This window comes from Cucurbita pepo, chromosome 1 (genome assembly GCF_057944985.1).
Source record: "Cucurbita pepo subsp. pepo isolate OVF chromosome 1, ASM5794498v1, whole genome shotgun sequence".
Taxonomy (NCBI): domain Eukaryota; kingdom Viridiplantae; phylum Streptophyta; class Magnoliopsida; order Cucurbitales; family Cucurbitaceae; genus Cucurbita; species Cucurbita pepo.
Genome location: NC_141798.1, coordinates 1,437,296 through 1,465,007, shown reverse-complemented (window position 1 = coordinate 1,465,007; position 27,712 = coordinate 1,437,296). Strand labels below are relative to the sequence as shown.

Here is a 27,712-nt window from a genome sequence, read left to right as displayed (position 1 = left end):
GTAAACAAATTCAAAAACCTAAAATTTAAGGCATATTATTTATAGTCTACAAGAATGAAAATTAAATTAAAATTTGATGGGTTAAAGCTATTTTAATAATTTAACTTAATAAAAGTCTATTTATATGAAATTTTGACATCATTTTTCGTGCAACACTAGCTACATTTATTTAATTTTCAGGCATTTTATTTCCAGACATCTGAACGGCCGATGGTCGATGGTCTAGTTCGGTTGCATTATTCACTCAAAGCTACAAAATTACACACTCCCTCCCCTCCACTTCACAGCAAAACAACTCAAAGTCTACAAACTGATCACAGCAACAAGCCATAAGACTTAAGAGCACAGCAATCAACTATAACAGACAACAGTGAAATGCATCCAAACGAAGCGAGAACATATAATGTGCACATTTACGAACACTGTAAACAAGAGAAGCCATGTTTATTCAGAATCCGAATCCGACTCACTTGAACTGCTGCTGTCGGTGTCGCTATCTTCGGTCTTTTTCTTCTCTTTCTCCTTCGCTTTTTCAGCAGCTTCGACCTTGGCTTTCTGTAGCCTTAAGTCTGCGGCTTCCCACGATATGAGGTTTGAAATGAAGGTCGATATATAATCGGGTCGTCGATTCTGCAAAAGGAACGGTTTTAACGACGTTATAAGGACATACGAGTTGAAAGAGCAAGATATATAAGCCATAAGGTCAGGTAAAGTCTAACCTGGAAGTCTAGGTAATAAGCATGCTGTTGAGATCAAATCCAAAAAATCACAGCATTAGCAATCACTGAAAGAAGTATACATGACCCACATCCCACCCCAAAAACCCGACAGGGAAAAATAAAAGAAAAAAGATTATAATATATAATCAATTACCTCCCAAACGTCAATGGTAAGAAGTGGCTGTAAAAAAGAAAAGGCCAAATAAAATAAGGTTAAATAACTATTTCAAGCTGGAAAGTTTGACCTTGAAGTTTTATAGTACATAGCTTGCTTATATCTACCCAAAATGTTTCTTTTTTTTTTTCTTCTTTTTTTTAATAGTATACAGGGGAATTCGAACGTTTGACCTATTAATCGAGAGTATATGCCTTAGCCAACTAAGTTATGTTCAAAATGGTCAAACACCCTTACTATTGCAATTACTAGATGTTAACAACTTTTCTATGTGGTTCTCTTCTCAGACAAGACAATGAACTAACATTCAAAATATAAGAACACGAACTTTTAAGTTATATGTCAACTCATTATTTCTCTAACTCAATTGATGCTTCCTCTGTTTATACTTTTTTTTTTTTTTTTTTTTTTTTCCTTTGTTATTGGGGAAAAAATGGTGTAATACTCACAGCATAGTCCCAAACGAGGGGGTTAACAGCATTAGGACTCTTCAGAATTACAAGCTTTCTGTCTTTCTCTGATGGACGTGGATGGCCAATTGTGTTATCCTTATCTAAAAAGAGGGAATGCTACCCAACTTAGCAGAATTGATTGATATAAATACAAGTACGAGGGAAAATAAACCAAGTAATTTGACTCACATGCAAGCCAAGCCCAACCAGAACCAAACTGCGTTGCTGCAGCAGACTTGAATTCTTCCAAAAACTTTTCAAAAGAATCAAAGTCTCTTTCAATCAGTTCTAGGAGTTCCCCTGTTGGCTTTCCCCCTCCACCAGGTTTGATGGACTCCCACAGAAAATCATGGTTCCAGATCTACAAATTGGCAGTTACGAAGATGTTATGGGATTTCAATTTGATATATTTCTCGAAACCGGGGTTAGTCCACATTGAGAGAATTTTCCAAATTAACGGGAGTTTAAATCTTATTTTGGTCCTTAAAACTTCGTAAGAAAAACTATTTATCAATAATCATTTCATGAGAATATACGTACATTTGAAAACTAATCTATGATAGTTTAGAGACCAAAATAAAATAAACATGAAAGCTCATGAACTAAAATAAGATTTAAACCATAAAACAACATCGATCATCAAACTACAATTCGCTATTTACTCATAATCCTACTATCTCATGAAAAACCGATTAGATCGATATCGGTAATTATGTGAAGAGTATGTACCTGTGCTGCATTGTTGAACTGTGGAAGTAAATCACCTTTGTTATATGTTTTAAGAATGATATCTTCTAGTGACAGTTCATCCAGCTCAGTTCCTTCAATCTGTCTGTTTAGGTTGTCCACATAAGCTCTGTGGTGTTTTCCCCAATGATATTCGAGGGTTGAACGACTCATATGTGGTTCCAAAGCATCCTATGAAGACAGTTTGTAGAAGTAAGAGCTAGTCCTATTCATTAGTGAATCTTCTAAAAGTTGTTTTTTGGCATTTCTATAAAAAGAATAAAACATTGTCTTATAAATTTAGATTAATAGTGTTACATACGATTAATTATTATAGTTATTATATGGGTTATGGTGAATTAAAACCCCATAACTAAATAAATTCAAGCCCTAAATTTTCATTCCTATATAAAATAAATAATAATAATAATAATAATAATGAACCTCTAAACTTTCGTAAATGAATTAATCAATAGAACAATATAAATTGAACTATAGTAAATGCAGACATACCAGAGGATATGGAGGAGGCTTCAGGTCAAACTTTGCAGTGATTTTGAGACAAGTCTTTGAAACATGATGTATCTGTTTCAAACATAAAAAATAGTTCAAGCTTAGTTCTACTGCATTTGCATCCATAACATCAAAAAGCTCGCCAGTGGGCTTAAATTACACATAATTTAGAACTTCTCCAGACAATAATAATGCTAAATAAACACTAAACCCAAAATCTTAAGCTGATTGATGTTAAATTTAATCTGTACAATACATTCATAACATTGCTAATTGTACAATACATTCTTCTTCTAGCATTTTCTAGTTGAATTTCAAATTTGATGCCTATAGTATAGTACCCTCCCAAAACGAAAAAGATGTGTCTGTCAGATTCGGTTCTTCTTAGTTGGGTTGGGCGGGTTCAACCAAAAATGCTATGCTTACACACAAGAATACCCCTCCTCCCAAAAGGTTTGCGGGGACTACCCACGGATGACCGCCCGTAGGGGGTTTACTGCACAAGGCCTGCAGTGGAAAAGCTTGATCCCAACGAATATCAAATGCTCAGCTCCGCACAACATAGGAATTGACAAACTTTTGAGAAGAACATAGAATAGTAGATGATCCATAATGCGGAACACGAGAGAGTTAAAATTTAGTTATAATAATTTTAAAATTTAGAATTCGTCCTTCTTAGTTTTCTTAGTTTTATTACGGTAACCAGAATGACTATTTGTGAGATTTTATCAAACCTAATTCTCAAAACCATTAGGACTACACTTTAATTATCTCAAGATCATGTGACATACATTCAACCTATCAACATATTCTATCACTTTATTTGCAGAAATACCGATCAAACCATCAAAATGGGAATTCATCAGAGTTTAATCAAATAACAGCAACAGTAATCGACATTAACTAATAAAATAGAGTAGATTAACGGAATAAATTGTATGGTAAACCTATCAACATATTCTATCACTTTATTTGCAGAAATACCGATCAAACCAATCATTATTTGCAGAAATACCGATCAAACCAATCATTATTTGCAGAAATACCGATCAAACCAACCAATTGTATCGAGATGGGAATTCATCAGTTCAATCTAATCGACATTAAGTAATAAAATTTCATCAGAGTTTAATCTAATCGACATTAAGTAATAAAATAGCATAAAATAGCGTACATTATCTAATCGACATTAAGTAATAAAATAGCGTAGATTAACGGGGTAAATTGTATGGTAAAGTAAAATTAGAGTGAACCTTGTTTGAGGTAAGAGAAATGGCGGATGTTGGCAGCGCCCTCCCGTGGAAGCTTGAACGGAGAAGTTGATTTTGCCCTGCTATAGTGGAAGCTGACAGAGCGATAGATGCCATATTCGTCTCTCCCGATCAAATTATCAGTGTAACTGAAATGAGAGGCCGTCGCATATGAACTTATCTAGGCAGATTCTTGAACTTATCTAGGCAGATTCTGGACTGGGCTTCGACTCTTAGCCCAATTTGTTTTGCTCTAATAAATAAATCAAATAAATATATATATATATATCGTGATAACAATATTCTTTTTCATTAATATTTTAAAAAATGCACCAAAAAAAATTAATTAAATAAATAAAAATAAATAAAAAAACCTTCAACTAATAGTCATTTTAAAATATTTATGAAAGATCAACATAAATATTATAATTTAAAAAAATAATTATAAAGTATTTTTTAAGATATTTATAATTTAGTATTTAAATATTTACTATAATATTTATTTACATATTCTCTAATTATTATTCAACCGATTTCTATTGACAAAAGGACGAGACTAAACGACTCAACTTTTAACAGATAAACAAAATAATTAAAAAAAATCATATTAGTTTACCATGCACTTTTCGGCATAATGTCTCCATATTTTAACCCGTTTTCTTCTTTAATTTAACACCAAATAATATTTTTTCTTAAATTTTAGCAGATAATCTCAATTAATATTGTTTTTATTTGATTTGTCGTAAGTGAAAAAGTTGTACCGACGAATACATGACGTAAAGTGAAATCGTGTTGTTGTACCAAAATTGTGAACACGCGGTGTTTCATCAAAATCTTAATACGTGTTTTGTCTATCCAATATGAAGTAACGAGTATTTTTTTAAAATATATATTTTGAGTAGGGGTATTTTTGGAATAACCTAAAACGTTTGTCTCACTAGCCACGTCTCACGTCAAGTAAATTTTATGGAAGTTCAACGGTCCAGTTCAGCATTTTACGTGTTATTAATGGTGAAGATCTATGAACATTTAACGGTCCAATGGAAGTTCAACGGTCCAGTTCAGCATTTTACGTGTTATTAATGGTGAAGATCTATGAACATTTAACGGTCCACTGTAACATTTTACGTGTTATTAGTGGCGAAGAATGTTATTTTATAAATATTGAAAGTAAATGATAATATATATATTTTTAAATAATAATAATAATATTGAAAAAAGCAGCACAAATATGAAATCCAGAGTCAGACAGGATCCGAAACCTAATCTTCAGCAATTGGGAACCAGTAGACAAAATACACATACCAACCAGCGATCGAGGGTCCAACGGGGACGGAGGCGGAGATGGAGCATAATTTCAACTACGACGAGCACGAGCACGAACACGAAGTCTATGGCGGCGATATTCCCGACGACGCCGAGATGGATGCTGACCTCGATATGTCCTCTGGTAGGGCTGACGAAGAAGGCTACGACGATGCCGAGCCTACTAACGCCAACTCGAAGGTAGCTTCTCGAGTTCTTCTCTGTTTTTTCCGAGCCTTTTTCACGGAGTTTCGTCTCTGATTCACTGTATTTTCGAACTGTTCAGGACTTGGAGGACATGAAGAGGAGGCTTAAAGAGATCGAGGAGGAGGCCGGTGCTCTTCGGGAAATGCAGGCCAAGGTTGAGAAAGAGATGGGCGCTGTTCAAGGTATCTTCCTTTTTTATCTCTGTATTTCAGTAAGTTAGTTCTTGATTTCTTTTATTGATCTTGGCTTGGCTTAAGGCTTAATTTTTACTGTTTTTTAATGGCGGTGGGAGGATTTAAGTTGCCTGGATGAGCCTAGTCTTAACATTTATCACATGTTTGCATATCGAAGAGAGTGAATTTAAGTTGCAAACTGTGAATCAAGTTCATGAAGTTCCAAGATCTGGTAGGGCTGAACCTTATTGAAGTGATTTAGTGGGTAAGTAGGAGAGTTTTGTGATAGCACAAGGTTGTCGGATAGTATAAATAGAAGGCTTCTTAAATTGGTTGAGAGCCCTTGTGGGAAGTATGGTCTAGATGAGGTTAAATGCCTAACTTACCAAAGAGTTTTATACTAAACTAACCTAAGAGTTTTATAAACGTTGTCACTTTTTATAAACAGTCGAAGTCCCGTTAGTTTTCAACAAACATCCTCAAAGTTCGGTTTCTCGGGAAGAGAAAAGAAAAGATCGTTAGATCTAGGAAATTTTGAAGTTCATGAAGTGTTATTTAGCATTGTTATGTCCAATGGGTGCATAGCATTCTTAGATTTTTTCTTTGTAGTCTCGAGTTTTTTTGTCTTTTATTTTATAAATCAACCAGAAAGTTTTAAGACTTTCTGTAATTTGATGGTATTTGACAAATTTCTTATAACGTTCGTCTTTCATCCGGGTGGAACTAAAATTAAGTTGTCTCTCTTTTCTTATTTATGCTATTTGAATCTGGAACTTCTTTTTTTCACAACTATGTTGCTTTAATTGTCATATTTGGGCAATAATTTTCGCTTTATTAACAAAACAAATTGATTGTTTTAATGTCCTCTTATTTCCTATGCTGTCAAAACGATACGAACTTTTAGCAAGATGAATGTGTTCTATGTGGCATGTGCATGTCTGCTCATTAGATACTCTATAGGATTGTTCTCTGATGAATACTACTTTTCTTGTTATCATTTATCTTCTTTTTGGTGGTTAGAAGTATATTAATCAGTGGAAGTTTTATCTCATACTTCGGTTAACAATTTTTTTAGGATTTGTCATTTGTTTGTAACTAACTTGTGTTCCTTTTAACATGTAAGAAGATTCATCCAGTACCTCTGCAACTCAGGCTGAAAAGGAGGAAGTAGATGCTCGATCGGTATACGTTGGTAATGTGAGATTTATCACCCTTTTCATTCACTATGTCATTTTAACATTGAAGTTTTTTCCGTACACATTTATAGTATTACATCTTTAGCATCGGTCTCCTTTTTGTTTTTCTTTAGTCATCTAACAACCATGGATTGGTCTTTACTATTTATATTCGAACTATCTCAAGTACTGGAATAAAAATATTGAAAAACTTTTTATTTTTATTTTTAATCTTTTACTTTGAATGACAGTCTTTCATTAAGGAATAATTTCAGACAAGAAATGTAAAAGATAAAACAATTATCATTAGGGAATACTGCGCCACAAATTATAATATTTTGAACTTGAAAAAATTAACTCGTATTTTTTTTTTCCGTTTTTCTTTGTTGAAAATTGTTGAGCTGTTGCCACAACTAATAAAACAGAAAGTGTACGTCGAGAAGACCCATGGAACTTAGCTAAATCTAGTACCTGTTCCCAGCCATGCTCTTCCCATTGGAAAGGATTTCTTTATAGCTGTAGCCCCCAATCATGTCTTTGCTGTGTTGATCCATAAGGTTTTAGCATTTTCGTAAAGTCGATGCCCATGTGACAACTAGTTTATATTATATTCGGGCTAGCTGAGTCGGCAAGTTCTTCATGAAATTGTAATGAAGGAAGGATCAAATTCTGCAAATGGTTGGTATCAGAGTAGTGTGAGAATAAATGGTCTCGGTCCTGCTCTGCTAGGATTTTTATTAGGACATCTCTTTTGCAATCTGTTCCCTCTGTTGACGCTCTCTCGGGAAAGGGACCTAAGAATTGCTATTGCTCCTTCCTTGACTGCCTTGCTTTTATTTTGTAATGAAGTTCCAATAAACTTACTAATTTCTAACTTATCCTGGTTTCTTCTTGGTACTACCCTTCTTGAATTGGTGCTGCTGTCATTCCGAGTTTCTTGCACTTGCTAGTTCTTTTCCCTGTATAACCTCTTATAATCTCGAAAGCCTTAAACAATAATGTTGATTTTCCCCTCACGTGTCCTGCCAAAAGGGGAGCCAATGCGCCCACCGAGGGCTACACACACTTCCAATCTTCCTCTCTTCTAAATCCCAATTCTTTTATTTTTCATATATGCTTACCACGACCACCACCTTATCCCATAGGGCACTAGACTCTTTCGGAAATCTCAATAACCTCTTATCCATAGTGCCCATATGCTGATGCTTAGCCCAACCTTTTAATGTTGCAATCATTGACCATGAAGACATAAAACCCAATCAGTATAGGGGAAAGAATTCATCGGCATGATCAATCTCTAGAAGTGATCAAAATTTTGGACCTTCGTAGAGTGTAACCTTTCTGATTGTGTGTTCAATTTATTTGAAGTTTATATTGAATATATGTTGAGTCATTATCAGCTGTTACGAGGAATTATATTTTATCAATATTTCTAATATTTGGCTCTAAAGACATCTTTCCTTTAACTTGCTCCTAATCTTAAAAGTCTTGATGGATGGCGGATTGAAGTGTTATTTCTCCTTGGGCATACTTTTCTTTTTTGCCTCTCTCCCTATTTCACAAGGTTTTTCAATGTCATATTTCAATACAAGATTTATTTTTTTGTGTTGTGGTTTTTACTTCAGGTTGACTATGCATGCACTCCTGAAGAGGTTCAACAGCATTTTCAATCATGTGGAACAGTGAACAGAGTCACGATTTTGACTGACAAATTCGGTCACCCCAAAGGATTTGCTTATGTTGAGTTTGTGGAAGTTGATGCTGTACAGAACGCTTTGCTGTTGAATGAGTCAGAGTTGCATGGTCGCCAACTAAAGGTATTTTTTAAACTTCAGTTTATGTAAGAACTTTATGTTAATAATTTATTTCACCCATAGGCCCCTAATAGCGAATGTATATCGGAGCGGAGATCGACGTTGTCGATTTTTGAACTTCACCAAGCTTGTACGCTCATTTTAGATAAATTATAGAGTTTTACTACTGACCATAGTCGATTTTTGGTACCTTTTGCAGGTCTCCGCCAAGAGGACAAATGTCCCTGGCATGAAGCAATACCGAGGAAGGCGACCGAACCCTTATGGCTTTCGAGGTCGCCGCCCTTTCATGGCAGATGCACCTTTTTATCCTTCGTATGGTTATGGGTAAGTGCTGAAATACTATATTTCTTTTCACAAGATGATACGTTTCTGCGTGAATGGTTCATTTTCAGACACAGAAACATTAAGTGCACACTCCTTCAGAATAATCAACTTCCTATGTATATTTTGTTGAAAAAGTGAATAATCAACTTCCTTCTACTTTCAGCTTTATAATGCAAGTTTCTATCTTCTTACTTTATGCAGAAGGGTTCCGAGGTTCAGGCGGCCGATGCGGTACAGACCATACTAGGAGGGTGTATAATGCTCGTACTACTACTGCAAACGATTGTTCGGGTTCAGCAGTTCATTCGTCGAGGGCTCAATTTCCATCTCTATAACTTGGAGGGTGTGGATTGTACTCTATTCATGTTTTAAAATCCGACTCGAGTTTTTTTTATGAACTTGGTACCAGTTTTAGCTTGTGGGGGTTAAGATTTGTGGTTTGCTTCTTTAGTTTGCTCTGGAAGAGCTAAAAAACCATTAGAGAATTTTAAAGAAAGAAAATTAAGGAAACTGAAGGACACAGCCTTTTGTATGGTGAATTGGAACTGATCATGACGTAGAATTCTTTGTTATTTAAGAAGTAATTATAAGTTGATATGAAGACCTCCCCCCCCCCCCTTTTTTGCCCTTTCCAATATGATTATATTTGGATATGTTGAATCTCTCTTTTTAACTTTCAATTTTAAAGCTCTCTTCGATAATGGCTCGCGAGACATGGTAAGAGATTATGCGAAGGACCCTAAAACCCCAAGCTGATAATCTCTTGGATAATCTCGATGCTCGAGTACCCTCTACAATAAGTACTCGTTGGAGCTCCATTTCTCGAGAGGGGGTCGGGCTGTAGTTCCCGAACGGCTGACTAGTGGTAGCAGAAAAACAAACTCGAGTGAGCTTCACATGCATTGCTAAATACTTCGTCACGAAGCAAGCTCTTTTGAATACGACAGATTCAGTATAAAGCCAATTTCAAACTTATATATACCATTCCCATTTCTACGCTACGTTATTAAATTTTCTTTCCAAACTATAAAATCAAACTTTATTGTGACCTAAAATGGTGTTTGAACATAATAATAAATTTAAAAGAAAAAAAAAATATATATATATATATATTGACTTGCACCAAAGCATAGTTAGCGGGCATATTTCATTATTTTGAGTTAATTTCTCTCTGGGTTGTGAATGTAGCCATTGCCGCAAAGAACTTCGAAGGAGATCAGACCGCTAGCAAGTTCATCAATCTTTTGGGGTTCTAATTTTGACTTCTAGTCAACGAGCTTCCAATTCGACGAGTCAGATATTCCATGGCTTCTAATTATGGATTAAACGAAGAAGCAGCTGATTCTCCATCATCGTAAGTGTGTTATTTGATCGTTCTCGTGTTCTGTCGTTTTTACTCTTTGTTTAATACTGTTTTCATTTTGATTATAGCTTCAATTCGTTTTTTCTACTTTGTTGAGGGATTGATTTATAGGACTGCCTGTCGATTGATGGATTATTTTTTGTTTGGTAAATAACTATCAGGCCTACGAATGTGTACAAGGATCCAGATGACGGGCGGCAGCGGTTCTTGCTCGAATTGGAATTCGTTCAATGTCTCGCCAATCCGACCTACATTCACTGTACGTTCTTCCAAAATTTAGGGTTTCTGTGCGATTGAAAATATCAGTTGCCTGAAACTTCAACTTGGAGTGTGCGATTGTATACTAACTCTGTGGCATAGAGGGAAAGCTATTAGATGTCCCAAAACGATGGGATTAAGAAAATGAAACAATCAAAATATCAAAACGATTAGATTCGTTTCGTTGTAGTTAAAGAATTACTTCAATCTGTAACTGTGCTCGACATGAACAACAGCGAATCTGAAGACAGATTCTGGAAGAAAATGGCTCAAAGAAAAAGATCACTACTAAATATCAGATTTGGCATTAAGAGCCAATGTTCCTTTTAAATTTGCATCTTTATGAGCTAGATTTTTCACTTTTAGGCCTGATTACTGCTGTAACTTACTGTTGTTCCTACAAAATCATCATATAATTTATCTAATGAGCCTACTCAATTCAGAGGTCGATGCTCGTCTTGTTGATCTTTCTGCCTTGTAAGACGTGTTTGCATTGTACAATTCCATAATGTGGTTCGACATATAATCGTTCCATTAATTTTATTCTTTTGATGATATGATATGGTCTCTTATGACGGAAGTTGTGAGATCCCACATTGGTTGGAGAGAGTAATGAGTCCTTGCTTATAAGGGTGTGGCAACCTCTCCCTAGTAGACGGGTTTTAAATCCGTAAGGTTGACGGCGATACGTAACGGACCAAAGCGGACAATATCTGCTAGCGGTGGGCTTGGGTTGTTATAAATGGTATGCTAACGAGGATGCTGAGCCCCCAAGGGGTGGATTGTGAGATCCCACATTGGTTGGAGAGGGGAACGAAACATTCCTTATAAGGGTGTAAAAACCTCTTCCTAGGAGACGCGTTTTAAAATTGTGAGGCTGACGACGATATGTAACGGGCCAAAGTGGACAATATTTGCTAGTGGTGGGTTTGGGCTATTACGGAAGTACAATTATGAAGTATGACACAAAATTTTAGGGTAGTATCTTCATGTACACACTTGGATTTGCATCTTAATGAATAATGCATGCACACTTGCATTGAAGTGTTGGAACAAATGCTTTTTATGCCAGTTCTGATAGCTGATCATCTAGTTTTATGCAGATCTGGCTCAGAATCGTTACCTCGAGGACGAAGCTTTTATCGGTTACTTGAAGTACCTTCAATATTGGCAACAGCCGGAGTATATTAAGTATATAATGTGAGTCGGATCTTTCCCTCTCGTGTTAGGCTTTTCGTGAACTGATATTGCTATTGGTATTAACATCAATGTTTTCTAGGTATCCTCATTGTCTCTTTTTTCTTGAACTTCTACAAAATGCGAACTTCCGAAGTGCAATGGCTCATCCTGCCAACAAGGTTAACTTCTGCTGTTTTGTTCAACTTCCCTTTTGAGATCTGAATGTTATTATTGCAAATGGCATGAACTTGCTGATGAGATAAAATTTAATGATAGATACTTTTTTGCTTCCTGACCTGTTTGATCTTTATGAGCTGATATTTCCAGTTCCTTTTTCTTAGTATTTTAACACAGTTGCATTGTTGGGAATGCCTTAGGAATTGGCACACAGGCAGCAATTTTACTTCTGGAAGAACTATAGGAACAATCGTTTGAAACATATTTTACCGCGATCATTTCCCGAACCTGCTGCCCTACCACCCCCAGTTTCTGCTCCATCTCAGGCACCTGTGCCTACCACAGCCCCTGCCATGGCAGCTTCTCCTGCTGCTACACCTGCCCTTTCACCGATGCAGTATGGTATTCCCCCTGGATCCGGACTTTCAAAGAACGACATGAAGAATGCAGCAATTGATCGACGAAAGAGAAAACATGTAATCTGTTGCATTTCATTTGTTTATTTATTTGGTTCTTTTTTAAAATCTTATCAGTGCTTTAGTATGTGAGATCTCACGTCGGTTGAAGAGGAAAATGAAGCATTCCTTATAAGGGTGTGGAAACCTCTCCCTAACAGATGCGTTTTAAAACCCTGAGGCTGACGGCTATACGTAACGGGCCAAAACGGACAATATCTGCTAGCGGTGAACTTGGGCTTGAGCTTGAGCTCTTACAAATGGTATAAGAACCCGACACCGAGCGGTGTGCCAGCTAGGACACTGGGCTCCCAAGGGGAATGGATTGTGAGATCCCACATCAGTTGGAGTGGAGAATAAAGCACTCCGTATAAAGGTGTGGAAACCTCCCCCTAACATATACATTTTAAAACCGTGAGGCTGACGGCGATACGTAAAGGGCCAAAGCGAACAATATCTATTAACAGTGGGTTTAGGCGGTTACATAGTGCGTTTAGAATACATGCATTTTCCTTTGCCCCTTAAAAACTCTCTTTTCTTTTGTGTTTTGACAGGAAAGAAGTATGTAGTTTAGCCAAAACTAGGCTGGATGCGGGAGCAGCTCGTGAGGTAATCTGCATTGATGTCAAAACTTAAGTACTTTCCATGAATTTTCCTGTTACTTGGGGTCGTGCAATATATCTCCATTGTGAAGCTCATAATCACGGGCTACACGAGCTCGATGTTTTTCGGTTCGAGTAATATGTTCATGGAAGAAGCTCTACATGTTATTAGTATGAAATGTTCCGAAACAATCCTTAAAAAAACTGCCTACCGATATGTCGGGTTATTATATCCACCTATAATCCGTGGTAAGCGGTTCCTTCCCTAACTTTCGTTCTCTTCTTCTTTAACTGACTTGACATGAAACATTGTGGTTGTATGTGGTTCGAATGGTATTAGGATAGAATTAGTAACATTACGACGGTTGTAAGGATATATTAGTAATTAGCTAGAAAAGTCGTGAAGGTAGTTTGTTATAAGTAGGGAGATCGTTTAGCGGTTTCGGCTCGAGTGGCATCTCAAGGAGAGGTTTTAGGTACCTCGATTACTTTGGAAGTTATCTTGTTGTAATGTTAATTTTCGTATTGGTATGATATGCCCAAATGAGGTCTCTTAGATACCGGTATTCTCTTGAACACAGTAACGAGATATTTGGGTTCGGTCTTTAAATAAATGTATATAACTGATTTCAAATATTTGCTATCATTTAAAAAATTATATATTTTATTATCTGTACTTAGCAAATTGTTAAATTATTTACATATAAGTAAAGAATAATTTGGGAATTAAAACTTTTATTTCTTTAATGTGAAATTAGGAATTAAAATAAAAAAAATAACTAATTTAATTTCATTATTGTTTAGTTTATAAACAATTTAATTCTTACTTATAACAATATTAAGATTTAATTAATTTTGTTTACCGATAAAATAATAAAAAAAATTGACACTTAATTTGATGATTTTTATAAAAAAAAATTAAATTGAGATTAAATTGTTAAAAATAAAATTATTATAAATTTAAAATGAAAAATCAATAAAATACAAATTTTAGGGATTAAAATACAACAAGGTGAGTGATGAAAATAAGATGTCAGGTTGAGTGTGTTTTTTCTGGTTTGGGGATATTGCGTTAGCCAAAGAGCTCTGCAGCGCTCGAAGAAGTGAACTCCAACAATGGCGATGGCTGCTTCTGCTCGGAGCTCCATAACCTTCCTTCTCTCTCAGCGGACCCTCTTCTTCTCCAATTCCATCATTTCCTCTAAGCCCTCTTTGACCTTCTCCCTCAAAAGCACTTTCAGCTGCCTCGCTTCCTCTGCAAGTTCTCTCCAATCTTCCACTCTCGAGCCCCAAACCGCTTCTCGGCGCAACGTCGTCGAAATTCTTGAAGAACGCGGCCTTCTCGAGTCCATCACCAGCGACAATCTCCGCTCTGCTTGTCTCAGCCCTCTCAAGGTCTATTGCGGCTTCGACCCCACCGCCGAGAGCTTACATTTAGGTAATCTTCTTGGTCTCATCGTCCTCTCTTGGTTTCGCCGATGCGGCCACACCACCGTCGCTCTTATCGGCGGCGCCACTGCTCGCGTCGGCGATCCCTCAGGCAAGAGCCTTGAAAGGCCAGAGCTCGATCTCCAGACCTTGGAGACCAACACTCTCGGAATTACAAATATTATAACTAGAATTTTGGGGAACTCGGGCTTGGATTCCAATTTTAGCTCTAATTTTTTGATTCTTAATAATTACGATTGGTGGAAGGAGTTCAGATTTCTGGATTTCTTGAAAGAAGTAGGTCGGTTTGCTAGAGTAGGAACGATGATGGCTAAGGAGAGCGTTAAGAGGAGATTGGAATCGGATCAAGGAATGAGCTATACTGAATTTACTTACCAGCTCTTGCAGGGATATGATTTTCTGTATCTGTATCAAAACCAGGGCGTTTCTGTTCAGATTGGAGGAAGTGATCAATGGGGGAACATCACTGCAGGGACTGAGCTCATTAGGAAAATTTTGCCACAGGCTGATGCCGTTTATGGCTTGACATTCCCTCTTCTTCTGAAGAGCGATGGCACCAAATTCGGCAAGTCCGTAGATGGCGCCATTTGGCTTTCGCCATCGAAGTTATCTCCATACAAGTTTTATCAGTATTTCTTCAGTGTCCCAGATGCAGATGTGATTAGATTTCTCAGAATTCTCACGTTTTTGGATATTGAGGAGATTCAAGACTTGGAAAACCAAATGGCGAGCGCTGGATATGTACCGAACACGGCGCAGAGGCGGCTGGCCGAAGAAGTTACTCGATTTGTTCATGGAGAAGATGGTTTGAATGAGGCCCTTGAGGCCACTGAAGCATTGAAACCAGGAGCAGAGACAAAGTTGGATTGGAAGACTATTGTGGGGATTGGTGAGGATGTTCCATGCTGCTCATTGGAGTACGATCAAGTGTTGAATCTTTCGGTTGTCGATCTTGCAGTTATGTCTGGTTTGCTCGAAAGCAAGTCGGCTGCCCGTCGTTTGCTGAAGCAAGGGGGACTCTATTTGAATAACAGTAGAGTGGATTCTGAGAGTAAAAAAATTGAAGCTATAGACATTATTGATGGGAAAGTTCTACTTTTATCTGCAGGAAAGAAGAACAAGATGGTTGTGAGGATATCATAACCGAGCTGATTCAGAAACAGCTCATTATTTCCTAACCAACATGTCTTATATTATTAACTTTTGGATGAAATTTTGTGTTAAACTATTTCAAGTTTACCGTTGAGGCCCCGATCTTCGAATTGACAATTTTGAGTATGAGTGAACTTGTTTGCAGCTCTGGAAGTAATTCTTTCAGGTACATGCTGATATGCCAAGTAAGGAGGGACAGCTGCAGGTTTAAATTGATCGACCGGTCCATTACTTCATCGAGCAATTATAACTTATCGGTACGTTTTATCGCTTACTTGTTGCTTTATGGTTACCTATCTGCTAACTTTTAACAAATCAGAGAAACAGTTAGTGAAAGAGAAGTAGAAGTAGAGAAGTAGAAAGAGATGTCTGTTAGAAAGATGAGTTTCAAGAGATAGTGTTAGGTAAAGAATCAAGATCAGTAGCTTTGTCCTCGAATGTGCAGTGGTTTCGCTCCAACCAAACTGATCAAATGGCTCGTTTCTTATAAAATCGAGAACCAAAAACAGAAATATAGAGTCATCTTTCATATAGACAGACTTAACTCTAGAGCCAGACTTAACTCTAGAGCCACGTGCCGAAATTCATATTGAAACCCTGATTTTAAAGATTATGACCCGGGCCCTACTTGGCCCTCTTTGAGCTTGTTTTCGATACTTGTGTCACCTCGTTCTCTCAAACCTTGCATATGTCTCACCTTAGCTTGAATGTACACTTTTGGTGTGTTGGATGATGCACTGTACTCCTCGGTCGCATCATGACTCTTCTAAATCTTAGCTCTCACGCGACTATGAGAGTACACTATGTGAGATATGTATTTACAAAATTTTGAGTATCAAGGTTGGTAAAAGAAAGATCTTAAATCCTAAGTCATATTGGTCGATCATATTGGTCGAGTTCCACGACGGAGAATATGGTTAGAAAGTCATAATCTGTCTACACGGATTGCTTAGTTAGCTTCTAACAAATCAAAGAAAACAGATGTTAGGATTTGGATATTTCTTCATTGTGGGTTTTTCTGATAAATAGTTCATTTGCTAATAACTCGTTTATCCCGTTCTGTTCGTGTATAGCAACTCGATTCTATATAGCGTGATTCGCTCTGCTTTTGTAGATGGTTAATGAAACTGTTGCAATAAACTAGAAGGGATCTTAGAAAGAAACCAGGGAGGTGGAAGATTGTGTTTCAACTTTGTTCATAAGTTCATAAGATTTGGTAACAGAACAGGAAAGAAAAGGGGCATGTTGGTTTAAATTAGTGTTCATTTTCCCTTTGAGTATGAATTAAGATTTGCTAGTTTTTTTCGTTCCGAGTCAGTTTGTGCTGATAACTCTGGATGATCGAGTCGGTTTATGGCAAGCTTCTGTTAACGTATACGATACTCGCTCGAATTTTAACCATATTTAGCATCAAGGAATTCTTAGGACATTTTATGTCTCTTAAGATTAGGAGCCATTGGGATTGATGCATTAACAATTATGATTAGAGGTGTTCAAAAGGCCTCCGATAATCCAACTTAACTCTAGTTGAGTCATCTACTTACTTGAGTTAGGATGAGTTTAAATAAATAAATAAATAAAATTATGGGTTGAACCGAAACAACTCGGACTTATTATTAATTTTAATATATATTGAAATTTCTATTTAATTCTATAATTATTTATTTTTCAATAAAATATTAGATCTTTGTAATTTAAATTTTCGAAATTCAATTGCAAATTAATAGACATTTATACTTCTATTAAAAAATATATTGTATAAATAAGTTGAATAACGCGATCTTACCAAACCCGATATTTTATGGTTGGGTTGGTTAGAAAAATTAACGTCAATGAGATTGGGTCTAAAAATGTTCAAACCCGACGAAGCCCAACCCATGAACACTTGTTACTATCAATATTTTTAATTAAAAAAACTAATTTTTTTTATAAAAATTTCTAATGAATTAATTAGCTAATAAATTCTATGTTTTATTTTTTGATTTTGAAAGCTAAACCAAAAGTCAAATATGTTCAACAACTATATTTAAATAAAATGTTTTAAAGATGTGGCCAATATTGTAAAAATTATTTTCAATAAAACATAAATCAATTATTTTTAAAGAAAAACCTAGAATTTCAAAATAAAGACTTTTGAAAAAATAAAAATAAAAAATGTAAATATAAATTTAGAAAAATGAAAAAAACAAATCAAAATGTGATCAAATTCTTTAATTTAGTCAAATCAAGCCTACCTATAGTTGAAGTACAATTAATTAAATTGAGTTAATTAATGGTTACGCTACGATGGATTCTATGTAACAATATTAGCAGGTAAAATTCAATTAATTTATTTAATTACTATTTACAATTATTCACTTTCTCCGCTAAACTTTCCAAAGTTTTCATTTATATTATAATTAAGTTTCGAGATTAAAAAAATGAAAAAAAAAGAATTATTTTGCAATAAAAAGATATAAGGAGATGTGTCCCAATGGAAAAGAGTAATATTGTTATAACTGAAATGCAATGTCGTTCAATGAATAGGGTGTGACTGTGAAATTAAGGATTATTAAAAATCATATTTAAAAATAAATTCAAATTAGAATTTGACATTTCAAGTAAAAATAAATTAAAAATTAAAATTTGAAAATAATGTTGTCATAATTTTCACGCCCTTCTTTAGTCGTTTGTTTGGTTTACATGAATTTCATTCCCTCAAGCAACATATGTTTATTTAATATAAAATAATTAATTTTTTTATTATAAAGTTTTTTAATCAAATCCATTTTGTTTGTACACTAATAATAATAATAATAATAATAAATGTTTTTCATAGTAAAAAAAAAAAAACATTATATTGGTTAGGTTAAAAATTTAATTTTAATTTTGAGTTTGAAAAACTAATTTAATAATTTAATTTCCAAATTTCTTTCAATAATTTAATTGAAAAACTTATTTATCCAAAAACTAAATATATACTTTAACTAATAAATAATATTGGAAAAGATACAAAATGATAAATTAAAATAATTAGGTGATCATATCCTTAGTCAACTCCACGTGTCTTAGTGAATTAAAAAAATTTAACCACGTGATCCATAAGGTGCCAATGCTAAAATACATTTATTTATTACTTTTATTATTATTATTATTAATTATCCCAAAACTCTTATTAAATTATTAATATTTTATAATGTTTTATTTTACGATGACAAATATTAAAATTATGAAGTATTTCAAATTTAACAGAACCATACATAATTTTACCGAAACGTCAGTAGAGGAAAGCAATAAAGTGATACAATACAAGGGTTTTGGCATGCAACAGACATGCGACCATAGACAGCACGTCTTGGACAAACATGACCGTGACACATGGCAAATGTATGAATTACCTCATCTCGAACAAAATACCATTTAAGCACCCATATTGTCTAGATGCCGTAAAATATTTTTCGACGGCAACGATCGCCTATTGGACCATTTGTTACCTCCTCTTGAACGAGACCGACTCTTACATATAGAGCTATACTTGTTTGTCACCTTATATTACTTTTATTTTTCCGATATTGAGACAAATCTAAGAGTTTACCTTACGTTTAACTAGGTTTATATTATGATCTCAGACCAATTGACAAAAATAACGAAACCTCTCTTAGTAATTGTTTCGATAAGCACGCTCAATAATATAAAATATTTTATGAGTTCTTTTGGTTGAAATTACATCAATACCCCTCCATATCTCTAAAAATAAACAAATAGGGGTGGGTAGGTGCATAAATTCCAGCTTGGAATGCTAGAGTTCGAGTTTGATTCCAATGCCTATTTAAATTGTTTTTTTAACTTATTATAAAAATATTATTTATTTATTTAATTAATTAAGTATTGGAAATGAAATTGATTTTTTTGTAGCCTTTCAAAACCCAAAGAGCCACGTTATCCATTATTCAAACATTACAAAAATAAAATATTAATAATTAATAATTGCATTGAAAAATATTTTTAAAACTATAACATGCACATACATGTAATAATAGTAATAATAAATAAATAAATAATAGAGCACAAATTAATTTTTTATTTCATTTTATTTAATCGTTTTTAATTAATCTAATGAATATAATATAATTTAAATCTATTAAAATTATTAAAATTACCCATCCGCCCCTTTCCAGAGAGTCGGTGCGTGGCCACGTCATATCTATGCAGCGCTCTGAAAACGGGTTTTACTTTGTTAATTCCTTTTTTGGTTTAGTGATCAGAAGAGACAACGTGTTAGCCTTTATTTTATTTTATTTTTATGGATAATGACTAGGTGGTGACGTGTCAACGCCACGTGGATCTGAGTCGTTGGCTCCCATTACCCATATTCATGGCTGCTGTATATATGGGTCGTCGTTGACAAGTTGGTCTTTTCATTTGATTTTAGATATTTAAAAATTAAAATAAATAAAACTATTTATGCTTAATTGCTTAAATTACAATTCTAGATTAAAAATTAATTTAATAATAAAAAAAAAAAATTCAGAAGAGACATTGAAACTGGCATGAAAAATAAATTCAGACCAAGGCATCTTTCTCTTTAGCTTATTTTAATTTATTTTATTTTTATTTTTTAAATGGTAACTTTCCATCTCGGTAACGAATAAAATTAAACTTTATGATTAAAAGAGCGGTGGAATGGATATAAATATAGTTATTCCGTTTGAATTATTATATTCTCGTCTTTAATTTTTTTATCATAAACTTCGAATTTTTTCCAATTATATCTTAAATTTATAATTTTTACCCTAAAAAATGTTACTTTGAGTCATTTACTTTTTTTTTTTTTACTATTTTTATTGGGTAGCTTTTTAACTTAAAAATATTATTTTTATTTAGTTCGAAAAATTAAAAATATTGTGTTTTTATAGAATTAAAAAATACGGTTTTAATTTAATCACAACTAAATTATTTCAATTTATTAATCCCATTTTAGTTTAATAGTGATTTTTGAATTTTGAAGTAAAAAATTTAATTTCTCATATTCCATTTTTGTTGTAAAAAAATATTTAATTGTGAATTAAAAAATATTTTATATTTAAAAAATACATAATTTTAAATAAATTTTCAATGTGTTGTGTTTAAAAATTATTTATAAAGTTTTTAAATAATAAAAAAAAAAAAAACCGAAAATCCGGAATTGGGAGTCAGAATATTTACAGGTTTTAATGGCAAGATCCAAATTACCGGGAAAAAAAAAAAGAAAAAATAATTAATTAGAGAAAGGCCCCTAAACTATTAAGAATTCGTTTTTGGACCAATTCAGCTTCGTCTTCCTTCGGGGATTAGGACTACTGCCTACTTGGACTCGTCTCAGATCGCAGCCTATAAAATTATCTCATTTTGCTCTCTCTTTCTATCATTCCATACCTTTCTCCCTTGATTCATCTTCGTTTTCACTCAATCGACTTGAGGTTTTTCTATCTTCCGTTCGTTTTCCGCGAATCTCTGTTTCAATTTTCTCTCAGAGTCGTTCCATTAGTAGTTGCGATGAATGCTCTCGCAGCAACGAACAGAAATTTCCGCCATGCTGCTCGGATTCTTGGATTGGATTCCAAGCTTGAGAAGAGTCTTTTGATTCCGTTTAGAGAGATCAAGGTTTGTATTCTATTCTGAAACTGTTTTATTTTGATTTTCTGGCTTGTTTTTGGTTGTTTCTCGGTAAAATCGCTTTTTTCGTGATTCCTGATTTGTGAATCGAAGACGATCGGTAGATCGTTCCGTTGATTTTATTGCTTGATTGATTTGGACTTGAATGTGGCGTTGGAGAACAGGTGGAGTGCACGATTCCAAAGGACGACGGAAGCTTGGTGTCGTACGTCGGGTTCAGAGTGCAACACGACAATGCTCGTGGCCCCATGAAAGGAGGGATCAGATATCATCCTGAGGTTTTTGTTCTCTCTTTCACTATTTACTTTTTTTTTTCCTCTCTAATTGAGAGATTTTGCATATTTTTATCTCTTCAATTGATTAAGAAATTGATCGTTTAAGCTCAAAAGTAGAAGATAGATTTAGACATAATCCTTGTTTCCAATACCCTTAATGGAAGTCCAAAAGGCAAAAAGTGTAAATTTTAAAATATTTTTCCTATAAGTTGATTTTTTATTTTTATTTTTGTAAATTTATCCTTTGTTGAAAATATACAAAATAGTCTAAATTTATACTTTTACAAGTTGCAATAAGGGTACTGTTTAGAATTGATGGCCATTAATATAGTCCTCAATATATGCCTTTGGCATCAGAGCTCTGGTCAGTCAATTTGATTGTCATATATGCATTTTTACACGATTTCTTGATATTCGTTGAATTTGATTCTTTGAGCCTTATTGAAGGTTCAAACATTTTGGCATTACTAATTCCTAAAATACATATCAAGCAATCTTGGGTTCAACTAACAAATTCAACTTGATGTGATGTACTTCTGTTCAAATCCCCTGTCCTCTAAATTGTATCCTTGTCAAAAGAAATGAAAAACCATTCTGTATAGTTGATTTGTTTAAACATGTTAAGACAAGAGAAAAGTTCTGTGACTTAAATGAGGAAATGTCTTCTTGAACTTCATTATTTATTTTGGTTTTGAGATGAATGGTTTGTCTGAAAAGGTTGATCCCGATGAAGTGAATGCTTTGGCTCAATTAATGACATGGAAGACTGCTGTTGCTGATATCCCATATGGTGGTGCAAAGGGTGGCATTGGCTGCAACCCGAGGGAGTTGAGTAACAGCGAACTCGAGCGGTTGACCCGTGTGTTTACACAAAAGATTCATGATCTCATTGGAATTCATACTGATGTTCCAGCTCCAGATATGGGCACAAATGCACAGGTTCGAACTACTGATTGCTGCTTGGTCATGTTTTTTCTGTAATGCTTGAATTCATTTAGTACTCTGAATCCTATGAAGTTAGTCTCATATTCTGAGATGATGTTTGCAGACTATGGCATGGATTTTGGATGAATACTCAAAATTTCATGGCCACTCGCCTGCTGTTGTCACTGGAAAGCCCATAGTAAGTCCTTAAATATATCAAATCCCATGAGCTTCCAATCTTCAAGTATTTCTTCTGTTAATCTCTTACTGACTTTGTGCCTTTGAAATTTAAGGACCTGGGTGGATCACTTGGTAGAGAAGCCGCAACCGGCCGTGGTGTTGTTTTTGCAACAGAGGCCTTACTTGCTGAGCATGGAAAACAGATCAAGAACATGACTTTTGCTATTCAGGTACTTGAAACATGTTAATTCTTGCCTCTTTTGTTGCACATTGCCTTCTTTTCCATATATAAGGTACTGACCATTTGCAACTAAAAAATTACAGGGTTTTGGAAATGTGGGATATTGGGCATCGAAGCTCATTCATGAGAAAGGTGGAAAGGTCGTTGCAATAAGTGATATCACTGGTGCAGTAACGAATCCGAACGGTATCGACATTCAAGAGCTTCACATGCACAAAAAAAGCACTGGAAGCCTAGTGAACTTTCAAGGTGCAGATAGTATGGATCCAAACGAGCTACTCATACATGATTGTGATGTTCTTATCCCTTGTGCCTTAGGGGGAGTTCTAAACAGGTTTGTTCTGTCCTGAAATTTCAATCTTACAATGGCCAATCTATATGGTTATAAATGTTTTATGTTGTTTACAGGGAAAATGCTGGTGAAGTGAAAGCCAAGTTCATCGTTGAGGCAGCAAATCACCCCACAGATCCTGATGCAGATGAGGTAACTAGCCAATAAAGACATGTTTTTCCAAACCATAAACAACCAGCATTGGTTTCTGATCTCTTAATCTCCATTGCTGCAGATCCTATCTAAGAAGGGCGTCGTAATTCTACCCGACATATATGCGAATGCCGGTGGAGTGACTGTAAGCTACTTCGAGTGGGTTCAGGTAACAACCAAAACAAGACATGTTTTTCCTAGTACTTCTTGGTTGGATGGTTAATGTAAGACCCACGTCGGTTGGAGAGATGGAGAGAAAAACGAAGCATTCTTTATAAGGGTGTGGAAACCTCTCCCTAGTAGATGCCTTTAAAAGCATTAAGGGGAATCCTAGAAGGGAAAGTCTAAATAGGACAATATCTGCTAGCGGTGGGCTTGGGCTGTTACAAATGGTATTAGAGCCAGACACCGGGTGGTGTGTCAGCGAGGATCTGGGCTCCTAAGGGGTGGATTGTGAGACCCCACATCGGTTGGAGAGGAGAACGAAGCATTCCTTACAAGGGTGTGGAAACCGCTCCCTGGTAGACACATTTTAAAGCCTTGAGTTGTAGCTCAGAAGCCCAAGAATAACAATATTTGCTAGTAGTGGGTTTGAGCTGTTGTAGTTAAACGGTTTGTTATGTTATTGGAATCAGTTACAATATTTGACGCTCTGGTAGATAACGATATCATGAATGGAAGTAGTAGCTATAAGCTTAATTTTCAAAAACTAAATAGATATCTAACGGGGAGTCCCGTGGTTTAGAGATTATGCAGACGACGTATAACTAACAATAACATCATTGTACTTAAATCTGCAGAACATTCAAGGGTTCATGTGGGATGAAGACAAAGTAAACAGTGAGCTACAAAAGTACATGACCAAAGCATTTCACAACATAAAGAACATGTGCAAGTCCCACGACTGCAACCTGCGAATGGGCGCTTTCACGTTGGGCGTAAACCGAGTCGCACGTGCCACGCTTCTTCGAGGTTGGGAAGCTTAATTTATAATAGAAGATAAACTTGTGTATCACCACGGAAGAAAGCAGAAGGTTGGATCTAACTTCTACTAGTATTTAGTTCTATTTGATTTTCTTCAACTTATGAAAAAGCATACACAGATTGGATTAGCATAAACTGTTGAAACTTAATTTTTTTTTTCAGCGTGGTAATTTGTAACATGTCTTAATTCTATTGTTGTTACATTATGTCTATCAATGAAAATTTAATAAATTCTGATTACTTCTTCACTTTTCTTTTAAATTAAATTAAATTAAATTATCTTGGACTATAAGAACATCATATTACATATTTAATTTAATAAATGAAATAAAATAAAATAAATAGAGAAGAATTTAAGAGAGAGTAGTAGGGAATGCTGTTGTTGGGCCATAGTGGAGCTCAAAGTTATCCTTTGAAATGCAAATAGTTTGGGCCCATTAAAAAAGGAGGGCTCAAAATGGGCCCCACTTAATGGGTTGGTTAGAAAATGGCTCAAGTGGATGAATTTAGAGGACACCCACATGGATTTGGGGCCTTAAACAACAATAATTTTCAACTAATTAGGGCACCCAACCTTGGCCATGTGTTTTTTTGTGCCCTAGATTCTCGACATTTTCAGTGCTCTATTCCTTTCAGTTGAAATTCTGAACTAGGATCTCTTCTTCGGGTGGAAGGGGTACATATTCACAGATAACTAATATGTTCATAACTCAACTAGTTATAATATGTGCTTATGATGTCTCACATTGTTGGTTGGGAAGGAAGCCCAAAGAGGACAATATCTGCTAGTGTCCCAGGTATGGAAACCCAAAGAGGACAATATATGGAAACCCAAAGAGGACAATATGACAATATCACCCAAAGAGGACCCAAAGAGGACAATATGACAATATCACCCAAAGAGGACAATATCTGCTAGTGTTCCAGGTGTGGAAACCAGACAATATTTGCTAGTGTCCCAGGTGTGGAAACCCAAAAAGGACAATATCTGCTAGTGTCCCAGTGGAGGACAATATCTGCTAGTGTCCCAGGTGTGGAGGACAATATCTGCTAGTGTCCCAAGTGTGGAGGACAATATCTGCTAGTGTCCCAAGTGTGGAAACCCAAAGAGGACAATATCTGCTAGTGTCCCAGGTATGGAAACCCAAAGAGGACAATATCTGCTAGTGTCCCAGGTATGGAAACCCAAAGAGGACAATATCTGCTAGTGTTCCAGGTGTGGAAACCAGACAATATCTGCTAGTGTCACAGGTGTGGAAACCGGACAATATCTGCTAGTGTCCCAGGTGTGGAAACCTTCCCCTAGCATACGCGTTTTAAAGCCTTAAGGGGAAGTCCAAAGAAGACAATATCTGCTACCTGTGAATCTAGGCCGTTACAAAAACTTTAATTTTGCAAACCTTTTTTTAAATAAAAGTTATATGGTCTTAATTTTAAAATTTTAATTTGAAGAGACATCAAACCGTAAAACATGTTAAACTCATCATTACATAATCCACTAGCATTTAAATAATTGAAAAGGCGGGTTTTTTTCCATTCAAATAAAGTAAAGTCACAAATGTTTGGATAAGAAAAATTAATTACATGTCTAAACCTTAAATTATGCTTAATTATGGTCTTTTATCTCTGTAGTTAACATCAATTAACATAACCAATTCTTATACTTTGATCCAAATAATAATTATCCATTCCCTTTAAAAAAATTTATTAACAGTAAACAAATAATTATATTAAAACATAGTATTATAACCTTAATTAAAATGGTAAAAATCTAATTAAAATAATAAACTTTTTAGATATTTTTGTCCACTCTAGAGCATAAAAAGAATCATAGCCACACATCTAATAGAATCATCACTATGGAAAAATAACAATATTTTTTTAAAAACGACGTGGTGGAATACACGTGGCAAGATAATAGAGTGGCGAGATTGAATATTTAAAGAGAATCACAACCGTCCAACCAAAGAACGTGGAAGTCAAAGTCATTACCTGTATTTTCCACTCAGCAGATCACGGCACAAATTATCCTCACCCAAAAAAAAGCGGGTGTAATAAATTCCGTGACGGTCCAATTCTGCTCCGTCTTTGGTCCACGTGGCTTCATTGGAATGGGCCGTTAAAGCTCAATGGTGCCCACCACCATTGAACTTGGTTAGCTTAAAATGAGGTGTTAATTTCACTGTCATGAAGGAATTCATTTTCTTCCCTAGTTTATAATATAGTAACCTATAAAATATTTAAATTTAATTTATGGGCATAGGATTTAGCATTTTATTTATTTATTTATTGTGGAATTTCCAAAAAATAGAAATTATTCCAATTTTCTCTAATATTTATGCCCATTACTTCATTTTGTTCCCATAGAAATAGAAAAAATCTTTAATTTTTATGAAATAAAATATGATAAATACCATTACTAAAAAATTATAAAAGTAAGTAATTCTATTTTTTTTAAAAAAAAAATTAACTGTTGTTACGTAATTTTAAATTTTGTAAATTAAAATTAATTTTTATATATTATCCAAATTAATTAATTATTTAATTTCCTCATAAAAAAGCGATTTGTTTTTTTAATTAGTTGTTTTGGCATCTTTATACCTTTAATGCTAAAAACACGTTGTTTAATTATGTCTTTTTAGGGTAAAATTGTGGAGTATGGGCGTGCACTCACAAAAAGAAATAAAAATTAAATAAATAATAAATAATAAATAATAAATAATAATAAATAAATAAATTGTCCCACTATAAAATGCCACAACCCAACTACTACCTGTAAACCAGAATTAATAATTTCTTCAAATCTCTCAATAAAAACATGAAAAAACCATCAACATTTCATCTCATCTTTCTCCTCTTATTCATCACAGCTTCCTCCGCCGTCAGCCGCCGCGATCATAGCCGGAAACTGCTAAACTTTCCCGGCATGTCTTGGGGACCCAACGGAAATGGAGGTGGGAACCCCACTGGCGGCTATGGCTCTTCCCATGGCCCTAATTGGAACTATAATTGGGGTTGGGGGTCCAGCCCAGGGAGTGGCTGGGGTTACGGCTCGGGTTCGGGCCGATCCTCAAACGGATTCGGAAAAGGTTATGGATATGGATTTGGATCGGGATCGGGATCGGGCTCGGGCTCGGGATGGGGATATGGAAGCGGGGGTGGTGGTGCCCACGGTAGTGGATATGGGTTCGGAAGTGGCTATGGCAACTCTGGAGGCGGCGGGAATGGCGGCGGATACAGCCGTTCGAGCGACAGCGAATATCGTTCCGCCACTAATTCAAAGGACAAAAACAAGCCCTAGTAGAAAAAATATATGTCAATAGACATATAGAATAATAATAATTATATAAATATGTAAGACATTAATCGTATGTAGCTCTAATATCTCTATAATATATAGTTTATGAATTAGCCTTATAACTATATTATAGTTGGTATTATATTGTATATGCAATTACTTAAACTAATTATATTTAATAAAAACATATTTAAATTAATTTAAATATCAATAATATAATA

The 27,712-nt window shown here is 35.0% G+C and overlaps 6 protein-coding genes across 8 annotated transcripts; 5 read left to right on the top strand and 1 right to left on the bottom strand.

The window, feature by feature from the left end:
* Positions 1 to 164: 164 nt before the first annotated feature.
* On the bottom strand, positions 165 to 4,022 carry FSD1 (Fe superoxide dismutase 1). 2 transcript variants are annotated; one of them, XM_023655871.2, is made up of 8 exons: positions 3,839 to 4,022; positions 2,586 to 2,657; positions 2,076 to 2,264; positions 1,536 to 1,707; positions 1,344 to 1,447; positions 874 to 900; positions 720 to 743; positions 165 to 630 (listed from the first exon to the last, which is right to left on the bottom strand). In XM_023655871.2, the coding sequence occupies exons 1-8, from the start codon at positions 3,950 to 3,952 to the stop codon at positions 445 to 447; spliced, it is 888 nt and encodes a 295-aa protein (XP_023511639.2). In that variant the 5' UTR covers positions 3,953 to 4,022; the 3' UTR covers positions 165 to 444. The 2 variants fall into 2 exon arrangements, with proteins under 2 accessions (XP_023511639.2, XP_086977391.1); XM_087121265.1 differs by having other exon boundaries at positions 2,586 to 2,663; positions 3,842 to 4,022.
* A 1,054-nt stretch (positions 4,023 to 5,076) lies between these two features.
* On the top strand, positions 5,077 to 9,431 carry LOC111780102 (polyadenylate-binding protein 1). Of its 2 annotated transcripts, none has more exons than XM_023660400.2 (6): positions 5,077 to 5,341; positions 5,427 to 5,529; positions 6,647 to 6,717; positions 8,321 to 8,512; positions 8,709 to 8,836; positions 9,038 to 9,431. In XM_023660400.2, exons 1-6 carry the CDS (start codon positions 5,180 to 5,182, stop codon positions 9,081 to 9,083), a joined length of 702 nt encoding a protein of 233 aa, XP_023516168.1. In that variant the 5' UTR covers positions 5,077 to 5,179; the 3' UTR covers positions 9,084 to 9,431. The 2 variants fall into 2 exon arrangements, with proteins under 2 accessions (XP_023516168.1, XP_023516160.1); XM_023660392.2 differs by having other exon boundaries at positions 6,644 to 6,717.
* A 526-nt stretch (positions 9,432 to 9,957) lies between these two features.
* On the top strand, positions 9,958 to 13,428 carry LOC111796848 (mediator of RNA polymerase II transcription subunit 31). The gene is made up of 6 exons (XM_023679635.2): positions 9,958 to 10,190; positions 10,361 to 10,458; positions 11,561 to 11,657; positions 11,737 to 11,815; positions 12,014 to 12,289; positions 12,823 to 13,428. The coding sequence occupies exons 1-6, from the start codon at positions 10,141 to 10,143 to the stop codon at positions 12,835 to 12,837; spliced, it is 615 nt and encodes a 204-aa protein (XP_023535403.1). The 5' UTR covers positions 9,958 to 10,140; the 3' UTR covers positions 12,838 to 13,428.
* A 454-nt stretch (positions 13,429 to 13,882) lies between these two features.
* EMB2768 (Tyrosyl-tRNA synthetase, class Ib, bacterial/mitochondrial) lies at positions 13,883 to 15,588 on the top strand. The gene has a single exon (XM_023679611.2). It carries the CDS (start codon positions 13,987 to 13,989, stop codon positions 15,460 to 15,462), a length of 1,476 nt encoding a protein of 491 aa, XP_023535379.2. The 5' UTR covers positions 13,883 to 13,986; the 3' UTR covers positions 15,463 to 15,588.
* A 5,179-nt stretch (positions 15,589 to 20,767) lies between these two features.
* Positions 20,768 to 24,441, top strand: LOC111796843 (glutamate dehydrogenase 2). Its single transcript, XM_023679624.2, has 9 exons — positions 20,768 to 21,093; positions 21,270 to 21,383; positions 22,098 to 22,319; positions 22,429 to 22,503; positions 22,598 to 22,714; positions 22,809 to 23,059; positions 23,134 to 23,209; positions 23,292 to 23,378; positions 24,010 to 24,441. Exons 1-9 carry the CDS (start codon positions 20,986 to 20,988, stop codon positions 24,193 to 24,195), a joined length of 1,236 nt encoding a protein of 411 aa, XP_023535392.2. The 5' UTR covers positions 20,768 to 20,985; the 3' UTR covers positions 24,196 to 24,441.
* A 2,505-nt stretch (positions 24,442 to 26,946) lies between these two features.
* On the top strand, positions 26,947 to 27,690 carry LOC111807856 (uncharacterized). Its single transcript, XM_023693720.2, has one exon. It carries the CDS (start codon positions 27,012 to 27,014, stop codon positions 27,492 to 27,494), a length of 483 nt encoding a protein of 160 aa, XP_023549488.2. The 5' UTR covers positions 26,947 to 27,011; the 3' UTR covers positions 27,495 to 27,690.
* The last annotated feature ends 22 nt before the right edge of the window (positions 27,691 to 27,712 follow it).

Excerpts from the sequence above, each read along its gene's own strand:
- FSD1 (XM_087121265.1), bottom strand. The coding sequence starts at position 3,952 with ATGGCATCTATCGCTCTGTCAGCTTCCACTATAGCAGGGCAAAATCAA. Across the intron at positions 2,664-3,841 it reads CCATTTCTCTTACCTCAAAC|AAACAGATACATCATGTTTC; the intron begins AAGGTTCACTCT and ends TTTTTATGTTTG. Across the intron at positions 631-719 it reads CTTATTACCTAGACTTCCAG|AATCGACGACCCGATTATAT; the intron begins GTTAGACTTTAC and ends TTCCTTTTGCAG.
- LOC111780102 (XM_023660392.2), top strand. The coding sequence starts at position 5,180 with ATGGAGCATAATTTCAACTACGACGAGCACGAGCACGAACACGAAGTC. Across the intron at positions 5,530-6,643 it reads AGAGATGGGCGCTGTTCAAG|AAGATTCATCCAGTACCTCT; the intron begins GTATCTTCCTTT and ends TTAACATGTAAG. Across the intron at positions 6,718-8,320 it reads GATCGGTATACGTTGGTAAT|GTTGACTATGCATGCACTCC; the intron begins GTGAGATTTATC and ends TTTTTACTTCAG.
- LOC111796848 (XM_023679635.2), top strand. The coding sequence starts at position 10,141 with ATGGCTTCTAATTATGGATTAAACGAAGAAGCAGCTGATTCTCCATCA. Across the intron at positions 11,658-11,736 it reads GAGTATATTAAGTATATAAT|GTATCCTCATTGTCTCTTTT; the intron begins GTGAGTCGGATC and ends AATGTTTTCTAG. Across the intron at positions 11,816-12,013 it reads TGGCTCATCCTGCCAACAAG|GAATTGGCACACAGGCAGCA; the intron begins GTTAACTTCTGC and ends GGAATGCCTTAG.
- EMB2768 (XM_023679611.2), top strand. The coding sequence starts at position 13,987 with ATGGCGATGGCTGCTTCTGCTCGGAGCTCCATAACCTTCCTTCTCTCT.
- LOC111796843 (XM_023679624.2), top strand. The coding sequence starts at position 20,986 with ATGAATGCTCTCGCAGCAACGAACAGAAATTTCCGCCATGCTGCTCGG. Across the intron at positions 22,320-22,428 it reads ATATGGGCACAAATGCACAG|ACTATGGCATGGATTTTGGA; the intron begins GTTCGAACTACT and ends TGATGTTTGCAG. Across the intron at positions 23,379-24,009 it reads GCTACTTCGAGTGGGTTCAG|AACATTCAAGGGTTCATGTG; the intron begins GTAACAACCAAA and ends TTAAATCTGCAG.
- LOC111807856 (XM_023693720.2), top strand. The coding sequence starts at position 27,012 with ATGAAAAAACCATCAACATTTCATCTCATCTTTCTCCTCTTATTCATC.